This window comes from Cetorhinus maximus, chromosome 10 (genome assembly GCF_964194155.1).
Source record: "Cetorhinus maximus chromosome 10, sCetMax3.hap1.1, whole genome shotgun sequence".
Classification (NCBI taxonomy): domain Eukaryota; kingdom Metazoa; phylum Chordata; class Chondrichthyes; order Lamniformes; family Cetorhinidae; genus Cetorhinus; species Cetorhinus maximus.
In genome coordinates, this window is record NC_135888.1 from 16,712,573 (window position 1) to 16,729,962 (window position 17,390).

The 17,390-nt window shown below is 48.6% G+C and overlaps 1 protein-coding gene across 1 annotated transcript in view; it reads left to right on the forward strand.

Moving 5' to 3' along the window:
• LOC144686126 (hemicentin-1-like) overlaps positions 1-17,390 on the forward strand; it is a 418,005-nt gene that overhangs the window by 320,239 nt on the left and 80,376 nt on the right. Inside the window, 7 exon segments of the mRNA XM_078551270.1 lie at positions 622-833; positions 2,491-2,686; positions 6,195-6,329; positions 8,438-8,557; positions 9,704-9,829; positions 11,222-11,350; positions 12,485-12,823. Of these exon segments, the coding sequence (XP_078407396.1) occupies positions 622-833; positions 2,491-2,686; positions 6,195-6,329; positions 8,438-8,557; positions 9,704-9,829; positions 11,222-11,350; positions 12,485-12,823 (1,257 nt within the window).

The window sequence follows — 17,390 nt, forward strand, 5'->3', positions numbered from 1 at the left end:
CAGCACTTTAAACACTGCTGGGGAGAAACTGTTACAACTTGTATTCCACCCTAAATCTACCCAAAACAAAAAAAAACAGACTGCAAAATTTTGAAAACCTTGAAGGCTCACTTTGAACCCCAAGTGAACGTAACTTATGAACAGTATGTGTTCAACATTAGGATCCAAGGTGAAAAAGCGTCCATTGATCAGTATGTAACTGCAGTAACACAGCTTGCAGAATCATGTGAATTCAGACAACTAAAAGATGAAGATAGAACTGTCTTAGGCATAAGAGATCTGACAGTGAGAGCAAGTCTACTGAGGGAGGAGAATCTTACTCTGAGGGAAGCGATAGACATGTGCAGAAATGCAGAGTTTGTAAAACATCATCTAGAAATATATGTATGGCAGAACAGACTAGGAGATAGATTATGCTGAGAGACATTCGAGGCCGAAAGAGCAGGTCAATTGCAGACAAAGGGCAGGATGCAAATACTGCGGAGGACATCATGTAAAGGAAAAGAAGGATTGGCCAGGATGAGGAAAGTAGCGTTTTAACTGCAAGAAGCCAAATAATTTTGCACACAAACGTTTGTCTAGAAAGAAGCTAAACAAGCCCAATACAGATGACTACTGTAGAGATATCAGCAGAAGAGTCTGATGAAGAGTTTGGTTCCATCAAGTCTATGGGCGAGAAGTGGTTTGTGACTGTCACAGTGATGACCGCAGAAGGAGAGCATCAAGTGAACATTGAGTGTCAGATAGACACGGCTGCGTCACGCAACATCATGACCTCCACAGACCTGTGCGAGGTATCTCAACATGGCGATCCGAAAATGAAGCCCTCAGAAGTAAGGTTGAGGCTATATGATGGCACGATACTCATACCCAGAGGGCAAATTAATCTGAGAGCCCAGTGCAATGGCAAGAAGGAAGATCCAGAATTCCAGATCATAGGCAACAGCCACTCACCTCAGCTGGAGCAAGTCTAAAGTTTGGACTGGTAAAGTTTGAATGTGCCTATAGAGCTTTATGACGTGTCACAGCACACTAATTCACTGACTGCTGAACAGATCCTAGAGGAGTACGAAGATATGTGTACAGGGTTTGGATGTCTACCTGGTGAATATCATCTCGAAGTAGCTGAGAGTGTAAGACCAATTCAGCATCTGCTGAGAAGGGTTCCAGCCGAAAAGTTAAGCCTGAAAAACAAGATGGAAGAGCTGGAATAGAGGGGAGTAATCACAAAAGTGACAACTCCCACAGACGGGATTAGCAGCATGGTAGCAGTGAAACAACCGGGAAAGCTGAGAGTGTGCTTAGACCCAGAGGATCTAAATAAAGCACTGAAGAGATCTCACTACCCCATGCCAACCATCGAATGAATTTTGCTGCAGATTGCTAAGGCAAAGATCTTTACTACCCCAGGTGTGAAGGATGGTTACTGACGAGTGAAGCTGGATGAAAACAGCAGCTTTCTAACAACATTCTGGATGCCGTTCGGGAGATTTGACAGCCCAAGATGGCATCTTGTACAAAGGAATTAGAGTCATCATCCCTAAGGAGATGAGAGGAGAGACACTGAAGCACATCCATGCAAGGCATCAAGGAATTGAATTGAGTCTGAGAAAGGCAAGAGAAGTGCTCTACTGGTCAAACATAAGCAATGAAATTAAGGACCACATCGGCCAGTGCAGCGCTTGTAACAAGTACCAAGGTAAACAGGCTAGAGAGCCGTTGATGATGAATGACATCCCAGACGGACCATGGAGGAAGTTGGGAGTAGACATCTTCACTATAGCAGGAACTGGATATCTTGTCACTGTAGGCTACTATTCTGACTACCAGAAGGTAGGCCAACTGACTTCATCAACGACTGGAGGGATAGTAGGATGCCTGAAAGCACACTTCAGTCGTTACGGCATTTCGGACAATGTCCTTCGTGACAATGGCCCTCAGCTCACGAGTGAAGAATTCAGCCGCTACACAAAGGATTGGGAAATTCAACATTATGAATCACCTGCACACTAACCCAGTCAAATAGAAAGGCTGAGGCAGCAGTGAAAATCGCCAGAGGAATCATCAAGAAATCGAGCAAATCTAGCACAGGCGTGTACAAAGCAATCCTCGAGTGGAGAAGCACACCGACTATAGGCATGGAAAGTAGTCCAGCCCAGCGACAGGTCATACCCAAACTACTTTTCCAATAGCACAAATGCTACTGAAGCCAGAAGCAGTAACAGGTGTGAGTGAAAAGATCAAGGTGAAATGACAGAAAGCCAACTTTCATTTTGACAAGACTGCCATACCATTGCTAGAGTTGAGCATTGGAGAGCCCGTCATGGTACAAACCTTCAGTGCTCTCAACAGGAGGCAGCCCACGTAGCAGCTTGGATGTGCGTAGAGCAGTTGTCACCTCACTCATACACGGTGGAAGTGAACAACCAAATATGCCAGCACAACCACAGGCATATACGCACAACTAGAGAAGCTGTTCCTTCACTGTAGGCGGCCGATCAGGAAGATGGGATCTCACCAGCTGCACAGAGTACAGAACGACCGTCGTTGCCAGAGGTCCACCGGTTCCCAACAACAGAAGTGGAACAACAGCAACAGTCACCACGGCAACAGCAAATGCCACAGGAACAACACTCCCTGGAGAGAGAACATCACCCAGAAGAACAGCCAATGATAATGCACACGGGTACCATTAAGAGACCTGCATGATTTAATGACTATGTGTGCAATGCATGTGCAGCATCTGACGAGAATAACGAACAGTTTGTGAATGCTTGAGAACAGTTGTGGCATAGTGGGTAACTTGGGTAACTCACAGTTACGTGTGATGGTGCATGCAAATTTGTCTTTTGTTCATTATGAAAAGACGGATGTTTGGGTTTTGAAGTACAATCATCACTACATGTCCTATCTGGCTTGCCATAGTCATGTGACCTTTGCCACGAGGAACTCCCTGCAGGCAGTCATCTTACGTTCATTCCAATAAAGGCCTTACATTAGAAAGATTGTAGTCTTTGAGCTCGTAACACTGGCTGTAAGTGAATCCATGTGGAATTGGTTTTGGTGTAATTTCAAACTGTTTGCTGGGGAGAACAGTTTCAGAACAGTTCCTAATTCATTACTGATTGGAAAATGTTCCCTCATGCAATAGGAGATGGTGTTGTTGGACCTGAAGTGCATTACTGAATAAAAATTGAGAGGTTTGCACTATCTTGATGTTGACTGGAGATGTATTCTGTATCCCAGCACTGACATCCCTCACCAATACTCTTAAGTTGCATTTTTTAAATGTGGTTGTTGGGACGTGGGGTGATCTTGGAAAAGCCATGTTTATTGCCACTTCCTGGTTACCCTGAGAAATTGCTATTGAACTTCTCGTAGCGATCATGCTTCCACGATGTGGAACTCCAGGATATTGACCCAGTGACTATCGAGGAAGAACAATCTTCCTATAGTGCCTTTCACTGCCTTAGAGCCAAAGAAGTGCTTTGTTTTGAAGTATAGTCGCTGTTGTATCGCAGGAAATGCTTTCTTGGTGGTTGAAGTCACCCCAACAGCTTTTTAACCAATTCATAATGAAAGAAAAGTGCTGGAAAGCCTTTAGTTGCTATGAATATTTATAATAATCCTAGCTTTTCTCCTTATCCCAGATTTCTTCCTTTCCTCCCATCATTTCTGCACAGGGGCTGTGCAAATTGATGAAGCTGAATTATTGTACTTTTACCTCATCTATTTTTATGCTGTCTTAGACCCTTGACATTTACCTTCTATATTTTACATGTTAAATGCTGGAACATGTCACCCAGCAATTGAAGATTAGATGTGACTTCTTTTGTGCTTCATGTTGGTTGGAGTTTGTTAAGTCAAACTGTATTATCATTGAGGATTGCTGGCAAGTGTGTATCTGGGATTTGCATAAACACAGAGTCAGGTTCAGCTGTGCTGCTTCCATTGTTGAATGGCTTCTAATTTTCCATCTACAACAAGAGAGAATCAAACCATCTCCCCTTGATGGCATTATCTTTGCTGAATCCCCCACTATCCTGGGAGGTTACCATTGATCAGAAACTGAACTGGACCAGACAGTGGCTACAAGAGCAGGTCAGAGACTGGGAATTCTGCAGCGAGTAACTCACCTCCTGCCTCCCTGAATCCTGTCCACCATCGACAAGACACAAGTCAGGAGTGTGATGGAATACTCTCCACTTTCCTGGATGAGTACAGCTCCACCAACACTCAGGAAGCTCAACACCATCCAGGACAAGTTCGTTTGACTGGCACCCCATCCATTACCTTAAACATTCATTTCCTCCACTACTGATGCACAGTGTGTACCATCCACAAGATGCACTGCAGCAACTCAACAAGGCTCCTTCGACAACACCTTCCAAACCCACGACCTCAACCACCTGGAAGGACAGGGGCAGCACCTTCAAGTTCCCCTCCAAGTCACACACCATCCTGACTTGAAAATATATCTCTGTTCCTTCACTGTTGCTAGGTCAAAATCCTGGAACTCCCTCCCTAACAGCAATATGGGTGTACCTACACCACATAGACTGCAGCGGTTCAAGAAGGAAGCTCACCACCACCTTCTCAAGGGCATTTAGGGGTGAGCAATAAATGCTGGCCTAGCCAGCAACACCTGCATCCCATGAATGAATAAATAAATTAATTAATTAATAAAACTTTCCAGACTCACATGTGAAGAACTTGCCCCTGGACAAGGTACTGGAGGGCTACCAGAACCTTTGGAACCATCAGCCCAGCAATGTTCAGGGGTTATCAGGAGAGGGTTGAAATTGGAGAATTGGGGAACAAAATAGATGACTTGCTAAAGTTCCTGACGTTTGTTGAGAAGGCGGTTAGGTTGATTTTAGTTCACTTGTGTCTTAACAATTTCCGCCTCACGACTCCAAACTGTGTGAGGGTCGAGAACTTGAACTTATAACCTGGCTGATTTTTGTCCCTGAGAACTCCTGCAGCCTCGCTCTGGATTTTACTAGAACTGTGAGGCTTTAACTATCAGGAAAGACTCAGCAGGCCGAGGGTCTTACTCTAGAGATGAGAGGTGACCTCATATAGATCTTTAAAAGCGTGAAAAGGTTTGATAAGTAAGATGAAGAGCGAATATTACCACACGTGGGAGAATCCTGAACTAGGGGCCATAAATATGAGATAGTTACTAATAGAGAATTTGGAATTCTTTAGTCAGAGAGTGGTGAGAATGTGGAACTCATTACCACATGGTGAATAGTGTAGATCCAGTTGGGGAGAGCTGAACACGTGCATGAAGGAGAAAGGAATAAACTGATGGGTTGATGGGTAACGTAGATAAAGTAATGTGGGAGAAAGGTTCACGTGGAGCATAAAAGCAGCAAGGTCTGGTTGGGCTGAAGGGCCAGTTTCTGTGCTGTCATCCTCTACACTGTTAGTTTGGAGGAGGGTGAATGCCCTGTGTGGGGAATCCCTGTTCACACACCAGCCGCAATCCCAAGGGCAGTAATGTAATCTGCCTTTTAGGTAATGCAGCATGGAATCACTTGAAAGGAAGTGTGTCATGCGATTCAGTTTTGGTGTCACTTTTGCTTACAACAGAGAGCACACAGACCGCTCTACTTCCCTGATGTGTCTTCAAGCTTTAAGCCTTTGTCTGTTCTCATGTGCCTAGTCTTAATAAATGAGCCCACAACGTGTTTACCCAATCCCTTATGAGTGACTGGTGCTTTTACATCATGATAAGAACACAACAGGCAGCTTCTCCTGCGTTTGTCCCACTGGCTTCACCATGGCACTCAATCGGAAAACCTTTGAAGATAAGAGATGCCCATGGTGATGGAGAAGATTTAGGAGGGTATTTATAACTTGGCTTGTTACTGTTAGTGGAAAATTTGGCCTTTGTCTAAAGAGGGAAGAAAATACCCTTGGCATTTACACCAAGAACAGAAGCGATGTTGGCTCTTCAACATTCTGCATCCATCCATAAAGACCAAGCGGGAAAACCTCAGTGAAGCTTTATAAAGTTTAAAGAGCTCTGTCCCAGACACTGACGATGAAGATTGTCACAATCTGTAGAGCTTTTCTCAGAGAGTTTCCCCTCGTTCTGTGCTCAGAGTCTATATACAATAGTCTAGTTACAGCTACATCATCTGTATTTTAATACCGAGATCATCTCTTTTCTCCATTATTGACAGATATTGATGAATGCCAGCTCGGGACTCACATGTGTCACTTTGGGCAAGACTGTCAGAATGAGGCAGGTTCATATCGCTGTCTGGTGCGATGTGGGATTGGTTTTAAGCAGTCGGCAGAAGGAGCTCATTGTGAAGGTAATGGAAATGTGCAAGACCTTTGAACTGTACGATAGGATCGAGAATCTCATCCATAAGAAAAAAACATTCGGGTGGAAAGAAGCCAATGAGTCAGTGAACAAAGCCTGGGACCCACTTGCAAGCCCCTGTTTGCCAGAGGATCCATCAGTGATGGACAGAAACCAGAGAGTGGGTCAGCAACTGTTCTGCCTCTTCCTCTCCTGCTCCTCTCCACAACTCCACTTTTTCCTCCTCCTCATCATCCTTCCTTCACCCCTCCTCCCACCTCCTTCCTACCTCTTTCCCCCTCCTTCCTGTCCTTTCCCCACCCCTCTCCCTCCATGCCCCTCTTCCCTCGCACTCCTCCTCCTCCTGTCCCCACCCATCCCCCTCTTCCCCTCCTCTCTCCCCACCCCTCCCCATCCCCAATCATCCTTCCGCCCTCCCCCCACCTCCCCCGACCTTACCCTGCTCCCACCCCTCCCCCTCTTCACCACTTCCATCTCTCCCCCTCTTCCACCACCGCCCTTCTCCTCCCCATCCCCTATCATCCTCCCGCCCTCCCCTCACCTCCCCCGACCTTAACCTACACCCACCCCTCCCCCTCTTCACCACTTCCATCTCTCCCCATCTTCCGCCACCGCCCTTTTCCTCCCCCTCCCTCCCCATCTGCCCCCAAATCCCACCCCTCCCACTTCCTCACCTCCCCCTCTGCCTCCCCGTCCCTATCCCCTCCCCCCATTCCTTCCTGCTCTGCCTCCCCACTCCAACCCCACCCTCTCCTCCACCTCCATCCCTCCCCCAGCCCTCCCCCTCCTCCTCCCCCATCCCCTCCCCCCTCTGCCCCCTGCTGCTCCCCCTCCTCCTCCTACCCCCGCTTCCCTTCCCCACTCGATCGCCATGTCCGATTTTGTTTAAATTTCTCTGAGGAATCTGAGCATCACGGGTAAGGTCAGATTTCATTGCCGATCACTCATTTTTTTTTATCCCAAAAACATCTTCATTAAAAAATTGTAAAATTACATTCCATAACAGTTCAAGTTAGACATTGCTGAAAGTGCAGTGCAGTTCCAATTCTTTCCTTACAGCCTGGGACACTCTGAGGTGCCCCAATACGATTGCAATTTCACGTGATATTTACCACATTTGTTCTATGACAAAGATACCACCCGAGGGGCTTTACAGTTTCCAGCCCCTCGCTAAACTATGACAGGCAGACCTAAGATGGTATCCTTTCCCCACTGTGCCTTTGTGGTGGCTGCCCCTCAGCACATAGTCCTGGACCTTGGAATGTGCCAGTCTGCAACACTCAGTCGGGGACAACTCTTTGCGCTGGAAGACCAACAAGTTTCGGGCAGACCAAAGAGCGTCTTTCACCGAGTTGATGATCCTCCAGCTGCAGTTGATGTTTGTCTCGGTGTTTGTCCCTGGGAACAGCCCGTAGAGCACAGAGTCCTGTGTCACAGCACTGCTCGGGGTGAACCTCGACAGAAACCACTGCATCTCTCTCCAGGCCTTCTTTGCAAAGGCACAATCCACAAGGAGGTGGAGAACGGTCTCTTCCCCACCACAGCCACCTCGAGGGCAACGTGCAGAGGGGGTGAGACTCTGGACGTGCAAGAAGAACCCTGTGAGAAGGTGGTGGTGAGCCACCGACTACAGAGTGCCTTGCTCGGCCATTTCAGAGCTCAGTTAAGAATCAGCCACATTGCTGTGGACCTGGAGTCACATACAGGCCAGACCAGGTAGGGATGGTGGATTTCCCTCCCTAGTTTCACCATCATTATTAATGCCATATAATGGCATTTATTCCAGATGTTTTTTATTGAATTTAAACCTCCCGCCCCACCATCGTGCTTCTGGATCATTAATCCGAGCCTCTAGATTGCTAGTGCAGTAACATTACTGCTTTACTCCCATTCAGTGGGAGTCACTGGGTTACTTACTTGCTGATCAAGAGCAGGATATCCTTTCCCCTCCCTGCTCAGGCCCAGGTCACAGAATCCCATTGTAGTCTCCTCAACGCTGTCTTGGCTGAGATCAACACCACAAGTGGGATTTAACAGCAGTGGTCAGGGGCTGCAGCTGCTTTTCACTCGATTCCTCTCTTTTGCTCTTCCCCTTAGATATTAATGAATGTGAGGAGTCAGTCACCCCACCGTGTCAACAGCGCTGCCTCAATGCTATTGGCACCTATCGGTGTGGGTGTGAGCCCGGTTACCAGCTCCTGGGGCAGCACTGCGTCGGTGAGTATCTACTCCATAGGGTAAAGGGCACAGAAAGAGGCCATGCAGCCCAACCAGTCCAAGGCCGGAATTTACCATCCACTCGAGCCTCCTCCCATCTTTCCCCATCCGCATCTGTCATTGTTACCCTCTATTCCCGTCTCCCTCGTGTGCTTGTCCAGCTTCCCCTTAAATGCACCCACGCCATTCGCTTCAACCACTCCCTGTGATAGCCCGTTACACATTCTCACCACCCTTTGGGTTTCTTTCCTGCTCCTCTCCACACCTTCTCCCCTCTCCTTCCCATCTCCTCCACTTATCGTCCTTCGCTCCTCTCAGTTTCTTCTGCATTCCCGAGTGGATTTCTCAGAGACTATTTTAACTCGGGGGCCTCTAGCTCTGCTCTTCCCCACAAGATGAAACATCGAAACGTTCTCTCTCTATCCACTCGGTCAAAACCTTCCATAGTTTTAAGGGCCTGTGTTAGGTCACCCCCTCAGCCGCCTTTTCTCCCATTGGGTGAAAGGCTGCCCTTGGCCTCGATTGCATTTTATTTTCTTTTCCAAAGCTCCCTAGAAGAAACAGCCAGAGAAGAAAAGGAATCAAAAGGTATTACGGTTAAGAGAAAAGGAAGAAAGACTTGCATTTATATAGCGCCTTTCATGATCACAGGCCATCTCGGAGTGCTTTCCAACCAATCTAGCCCTGTTTTCAAGCGCAGTCACTGTTGTAATGTATGAAATGCAGCAGCCAATTTGCGCACAGCAAGATCCCACAAACAGCAATGTGATCGTGACCAGATCACCAGTTTTAGTGAGGCTGGCTAAGGTAATAAATATTGGGCAGGACTCTGGGCTAGAGTCCCGTGCCTTTTTTTTTAAATGGTGCTGGGGGATGGTTTTACATCCACCTGAGAGGGAAGGCAGGACCTCATCTGAGTGTCGGCACCTCTGACGATGCAGCACTCCCTCAGAAAGTGGGGGGGGGGTCAGCCTGTACTTTGTGCTCAAGTCTCTGGAGTGGGACTTGAACCCGCCACCCTCTGACTTGGAGGCGAGAGCCCCACCCCACTGAGCCATTGTTGACGTTAAGCGTGTCGCGCGAAGCAGCCTCGGTAAAGCTGCAGGAGGCACCGAGTATTCAGAGGGTTTCCCTTTCCGATCACAGACATCAACGAGTGCAACATGAACGTGTGCCGGCTGGACCAGCAGTGCCGGAACACCGAGGGAGGATACCAGTGCACGGAGAACTGCCCCCCTGGCACCCTGCGGCTGCCCAGCGGGACCTGCGGTGGTAAGTACCACGAGCGTGTGCCTCACCCCTTCAGGTATCAGTGGAAAGTTGGTCTCCGTTAACTCCTGGGACAGCTTTTCTTGCAATGGGTTTCTGAAGCCAGCCTTTGTGGCGAGGTTCTGTAAAGAGGGTACAGAGGAGATTTCCCAGGACCTTCCCTGGACTGGTGAACTTTAGTAATGAGGAAAGATTGGCCGGGCTGGGTTGTTTACTTTGGAACAGAGGAGGCTGAGGGAGACCCGAGTGAAGTGTATAACACTGAGGGGTCTGGATCGGGTGGATGGGAAGGCACTATTCCCCTTGTTTGAGGGGTCTGTAACCAGAGGGCATTTATTTAGGGGAAGAGGTAGGAGATTTAGAGGGGATTCGAGGAGAAATCATTTCACCCAGAGGGTGGGGGGTAGTGGCGGTGGGGGGGGGTCTGGAACTCACTGCCTGAAAGAGTGGTAGAGGCAGAAACCCTCAGAACATTTAAACAAATACTTGGATACTTTACGAGCAGAATAATATTTCGGCACAGACTAGAAGGGCCGAATGGCCTGTTTTCTGTGCTGTAGTGCTCTATGGTTCTGTGGATATGCACTTGAAGGTTACAGATGAAGAACCGGAAAGTGGGATTAAGCTGGATGGTTACAAGTTGACCAGCATGGACATAATGGGCTGAATGGACTCTGTCCACGCTGCCAATGTCCATGGGACGGTGATGAGCTCAGTTTAACTTTGATGTTTGGGAACTGAACACTCCCACTCACAGTCTACTGATTTTGAGAGAACGAGCACCTAATATGTTGACGCCTGATTTCCCAGTCTCTCCCTAAACTTCAGCTCATCCAAAACTCTGCTGCCTGTGTCTTAATTCACACCCAGTCCTGTTTGCCCTGCGCTTGTTGAGATACGTGACCTTTCTGTCCACCGATGCTTCGATTTGAAAAGTTCAATTCTCGACCTCGAATCCCTTCATAGCCTCGCCCCTCCCTATCTATCCCTGTCATCGCCTCCAGTCCCACAACCCTCCGTGATATCTGCGCTCCTCTCATCCTGGCCTCTTGACCATCCCTCAATGTCTCTCATCTCCACCATTGGTGGCCGTGACTCCAGCCTCCCACACTCTGAGCTCTGGAATTCCTGCCCCTGTACTTCTCTCCTCTTCTCTAAAACCTACCTTTTTGACCGAGTGGTCCTAGCCTGAAGCATTTGGGGATTCGGGCTCGGTATAAATTTGAACAGTTTTTCAAGTCTCCTGTGGCGTTGCGTCTCAGACATTGCCTGAGGAGCGCTGGGTTTGACCCTTGACCTCTTTACGTTTGGTTGCTGACCCCTCTCCCTTGCCTGTTCGGAGAGAGTGGAACATTCCACTTTTCCACCGCCCTCACCTGCTGTTTCTTTCCGTAGATGTGGACGAGTGTAAGACAGGGGAGCATCTTTGCCGCTATAACCAGAAGTGTGAGAACACAGTGGGAAGTTACCACTGCAGCTGCCCTCGGGGTTATCGGTCACAGGGAATGGGAAGACCATGTTTGGGTAAGTGGCTGAGGGGGTGGGGGTTGAGGGTTGGTAGGGGGGGGGCATGCGTGAGGAAAGAATTGAGGCCAGAAGCACCAAAGAGCCCCCGTCTCCATTGACTTGTTGCAGTTTTGCACCGTTCTTTAACCAGGTCCAGGAGAAAGGTCTCCCCAACGTTCCCCCTTGGTTTTTTAGGCATTTGGGAATGCACTGTGCAGGGAGCGAACAGGTGGCGCACAAGCGGCGGCCCCTTTAAGACGACACTCGTGTGCAGCCGTGCGACAATCTTAAAGGGACCGTGCAGTGCAAAAAAAACAGGTCACGCAGCAGAGAGAAATTAAAGGGAACATTGGTTTTTACCAAGGCATACTCTCATTCTGTTAATGGTTCGGGCGGGGGTCTGGAGTCAGACGCTCTGTCTGGGGCTGGGTTGCCAACTCGAGATGAATGGATTCCTGGAGGTATAGTCACATGACATTGACACCTTCACTCGTGCTCCCCCTGTTGGTCATCATCCCCTCTCCCCCCCCATCCCCTCCCCCACACCAACCCCGGAAAATGAACAAACTCTGCAATATCCACCTGGGTCATTCTTGGCTTCCAGTCTAAGCTGTCTGATGATTTTTTTTGCCTGTGTTGCTGGAAGCAGAGTCCAAGAGGATTAATATTTAATTCCTAAAGACTCCCAGGCCGAGTTGGCATCTCCAGGTTTTCCAGCAATGGGAAACCCAGGATATAGATGAATAAATCTTCCTGATATCAGACGGAAGTTATATTAGCATTGAGGCCTCTGCTGTATGAAGGAGCGCTGATGGTGCTGCCTCAGTATGTGGGCTCCTGGTGCTGATATGTACGCTTCACACTCCCTCACCATTGCCTCTGAGTTCCTAAGGGGCTGTTAGATGCCCTGCACATGTCAGGGCATCACCCGTCAATCACAGGGTCTTACCCTGAATAGCAGCAGGACTTGTGCAGCTACCACTGCCGACGTTCAAAGTTCAGAATCAGCAGGGAAGGTGGCTCGAGTCTGTAAGAACTTGCTAGAAAGGCGAGGGTGATGCACTGGCTCGTTTTCCTGTTGTTTCCAATGGACAATATTTCATTTCAGCCCAACTATAACCTGCTGCCTCTCCTCCCCCTCTCTTGCACTAGATGTCGATGAATGCCAACAGGTGCCCAAGCCCTGTGCCCACCAGTGCCGAAATCTGGCTGGCAGCTACAAGTGCTTGTGCCCTCCTGGGAAGTTGCTCCTGGCCGACGCCAAGTCCTGCGCCGGGTTGGAAAAGCCTAAACTGAGCAACGGCACCATCGCCAGCTTCAGGCCCCAGCTCGTCTCCATCGGCCAGTTCAGCCACGGTCAGCAGACCGGCCAGAACCACATTAACCCCTTCTACACCTGGCTGGGGTGGAAGATGAACAGGGAATTTGAGATACAGGACAGCAGGAAGCCCTGTCCCACAGGATACAGAAAGAGGGATGGGGTCTGTACGGGTAAGTCATGCTCCCAGCAAGAAATCCTGATTGAATAATTTGTTGTTACCAATGGGCTTGTCCAGAATTCAGTACCGAGTACCGACAACGTCCTGGGGGTTACCATTGACCAGAAATTGAACTGGATCATACTAAATTATATCATATAAATACTATGGCTACAAAGAGGCAGGACAGAGACTGGGAATTCAGTGGCAAGTAACTCACCTCTTGACTTCACACAGTAGCAGCAGTGTGTACCATCTACAAGATGCATTGCAGGAATTCACCAAGGCTCCTTCGACAGCACCCTCCAAACCCATGACCACTGCCATCTAGAAGGACAAGGGCAGCAGGTAGATGGGAACACCACCACCTGCAAGTTCCCCTCCAAGTCACACACCACCCTGACTTGGAAATATATTGCCGTTCCTTCACTGTCGCTGGGTCAAAATCCTGGAACTCCCTCCCTCACAGCGCTGTGGGTGTACCTACACCACATGGACTGCAGCGGTTCAAGAAGGCAGCTCACCACCACCTTCTAAAGGGGCAATTAGGGATGGGCAATAAATGCCGGCCAAAAAAAACTATGATTTTTTTTTTTTAAACCCTCTGGGATTCCCGAAATTCCCGCGTTGCTGAGTGTGTGTGATGTGCTTCGCCTATGGTGCAAGGTTACGGGTACTTGAGGGTAAGAAAAGTTAAAGTATAAATAGGATGGAAGGAAGAAGGGAGAGAATTGAAGAGAGAGAACAAGAGTATAAAAATCAGAAGCGAAGATAAAGATTAAGATAGACAAAATTGCAAATGGAATAAAAAAACAAAATAGGCGAGTAAGATACAGGAAGTATGCTTGGGGGAGATGGTGGTGTAGTGGTAATGTCACTGGACTGGGAATCCAGGTGGCTAGATTAATCCTCTGGGAGGGATGGGGTTCAAGTCCCACCAAGGCAGCTGGTGGAATTTAAATTCAATTAATAAACCTGCTGGGCTCAATAATAGCGAAACTATCATTGATTGTTGTAACTGATACCCCTTTAGGGAAATAAATCTATCCTTACCTGGTCCGGCCTACATGTGACTCCAGACCCACAGCAATGTGGTTGACTCTTAACTGCCCTCTGAAATAGCCGAGCAAGTCACTCAGTTCAAGGGCAATTAGGGATGTGGCAGTAAACGCTGGCTGTGCCAGTGATGCCCACATCCCATGAAAGAATAAACGAAGTCAGTGCTCAGAAGGAACAAAGACAGGAGACATTTCAGGAACAGCCTCTCCATCGGAATCCAGCCGGAAAATAAAAACAGCAGGAAAATGAAATGCAGGGGGAGAGGGGTGACAGAAGGAGGATTGGTCAGTCTAAATTGCGACAGGCTGAATGTAGCTCACGATTCTGTGATTCTCCGAAGTCTCTGCGACCGGTATTGTCATTGTCCAGTAGATGGCAACATTGGTCAACAGAATCTGCCCATCCCCAGGTCCCAGCGGCAAATACATGAAGACGTGAAATCTTTAAATGGGTTAATACACTTCAGTGATGCAAGTAGATTAACTCCATGATTAAAGGATTACATTTGCTCTCAGTGAGGTATTAGCATGTGCCAAATTCCAGTATGTTGCAAAACACGGTGAATGTTGCAACTGAAGCTCCTGTAATGTCACAGACTGTGGCCCTGTGCCGTATCCCCGGTGACATTGTCACCTCTTGAGGTAGCACTGCCCAATCTCGCAGGTCGACACCAGGGAGAGTCCCGTCCTGTGAGCACAGGCCCCTCCTGGGACACTGGGATCCAACAGCTCAAACTGGCTGAAACCCTGAAATATAAACAGCGATGGCTGGAGCTATTCAACAGGTCAGGCAGCAACGGCCGAGACAGGATCATTGCGCAGAATGTCCCCAGCCCTCGGCGGACGGGCTGGGAGGTGGGAAGCTGGTGCAGGACGGTGTCGGTGATTCGCCGCTGTCACACCATTTTGCCGACGGCAGGAAATGCAACAGTGAGCTCCAGTGGAGGAAGTGGGGGTCGGGGGGGGGGGTCCTCATCTGTAGCCCAGGGAGGGGGGGGGGTCCTCTGGTGACAATGACTTTGCCTCACCCCCCCGCATCAACAGCGCTGCCTGCATCTCCTAATCCCTCCCTGACCCCGATTGGCAGGGCCTACCCGCCTGGCCCGGGCATCCTCAGACCCTCATTACCCATCTCTGAAGGCAGCTGGCTGTGCCCTCACCCTGCCGGCACTGCCCCAGCAGTGACCCGCCGCCGAATCGGCCTCTCACAGAGACGGCAGCCGCTCAATTGGCTGCTGCTGCCAAAGGCAGCTCAGCTCCCAGTGAAAGTCTCACCTCGGTGACCTTTCCGAGCTGCTCAATGTTCAGGATATGACAGGATTTAAACCGGTGCAGAGAGTGGGGAGGCAACCTGGGAGGTAGAGGAAGCAACAGAGAGGGAAGGCGTGTGATAGGTTCACTACAGTTAAGGTGCTATATCAATGTAGGTAGATGCTGGTAGGGTGGAAGGTCGGAGTGATTAAATAACAAAAGGAAGGGTTGTGAGGCGAAAGCGGCGATAATGGGGCATAAACAAACAAAATGGCTGAGAGGGTTAGTGATCTCGACATAACGAGAGAGAGGGTTAGTGATCTCGAAATATCGAGAGAGAGAGGGTTAGTGATCTCCATAAACCGAGAGAGAAAGGGTTAGTGATCTCGAAATATCGAGAGAGAGGGTTAGTGATCTCGACATACCGAGAGAGAGAGGGTTAGTGATATCGACATATCGAGAGAGAGAGGGTTAGTGATCTCCATAAACCGAGAGAGAAAGGGTTAGTGATCTCGAAATATCGAGAGAGAGAGGGTTAGTGATCTCCATAAACCGAGAGAGAAAGGGTTAGTGATCTCGAAATATCGAGAGAGAGGGTTAGTGATCTCGACATACCGAGAGAGAGAGGGTTAGTGATATCGACATATCGAGAGAGAGAGGGTTAGTGATCTCCATAAACCGAGAGAGAGAGGGTTAGTGATATCGACATAACGAGAGAGAGGGTTAGTGATCTCGACATAACAAGAGAGAGGGTTAGTGATCTCGACATAACAAGAGAGAGGGTTAGTGATCTCGACATAACAAAAGAGAGGGTTAGTGATCTCGACATAACGAGAGAGAGAGGGTTAGTGATATCGACACACCGAGAGAGAGAGGGTTAGTGATATCGACATATCGAGAGAGAGAGGGTTAGTGATCTCCATAAACCGAGAGAGAAAGGGTTAGTGATCTCGAAATATCGAGAGAGAGGGTTAGTGATCTCGACATACCGAGAGAGAGAGGGTTAGTGATATCGACATATCGAGAGAGAGAGGGTTAGTGATCTCCATAAACCGAGAGAGAAAGGGTTAGTGATCTCGAAATATCGAGAGAGAGGGTTAGTGATCTCGACATAACGAGAGAGAGGGTTAGTGATCTCGACATAACAAGAGAGAGGGTTAGTGATCTCGACATAACAAGAGAGAGGGTTAGTGATCTCGACATAACAAGAGAGAGGGTTAGTGATCTCGACATAACAAGAGAGAGGGTTAGTGATCTCGACATAACAAGAGAGAGGGTTAGTGATCTCGACATAACGAGAGAGAGAGGGTTAGTGATCTCGACATATCAAAAGAGAGAGGGTTAGTGATCTCGACATAACGAGAGAGAGGGTTAGTGATCTCGACATAACAAGAGAGAGGGTTAGTGATCTCGACATAACGAGAGAGAGGGTTAGTGATCTCGACATAACAAGAGAGAGGGTTAGTGGTCTCGACATAACAAGAGAGAGGGTTAGTGATCTCGACATAACGAGAGAGAGAGGGTTAGTGATCTCGACATATCAAAAGAGAGAGGGTTAGTGATCTCGACATAACGAGAGAGAGGGTTAGTGATCTCGACATAACAAGAGAGAGGGTTAGTGATCTCGACATAACGAGAGAGAGGGTTAGTGATCTCGACATACCGAGAGAGAGAGGGTTAGTGATCTCGACATACCGAGAGAGAGATCGAGAGAGAGAGGGTTAGTGATCTCGACATATCGAAAGAGAGAGAGAGAGGGTTAGTGATCTCAACACACCGAGAGAGAGAGGGTTAGTGATCTCGACATATCGAGAGAGAGAGGGTTAGTGATCTCGACATATCGAGAGACAGAGGCTTACTGATATCGACATATCGAGAGAGAGAGGGTTAGTGATCTCGACACACCGGGAGAGAGAGGGTTAGTGATCTCGACACACCGAGAGAGAGAGGGTTAGTGATATCGACATACCGAAAGAGAGAGGGTTAGTGATCTCGACACACCGGGAGAGAGAGGGTTAGTGATATCGACATATCAAGAGAGAGAGGGTTAGAGATCTCGATATACCGGGAGAGACACGGTTAGTGATCTCGACACACCGAGAGAGAGAGTGTTAGTGATCTCGACATACCAGGAGAAAGAGGGTTAGTGATCTCGACACACCGAGAGAGAGAGAGGGTTAGTGATCTCGACATACCGAGAGAGAGAGGGTTAGTGATCTCGACATAACGAGAGAGGGTTAGTGATCTCAACACACCGAGAGAGAGATGGTT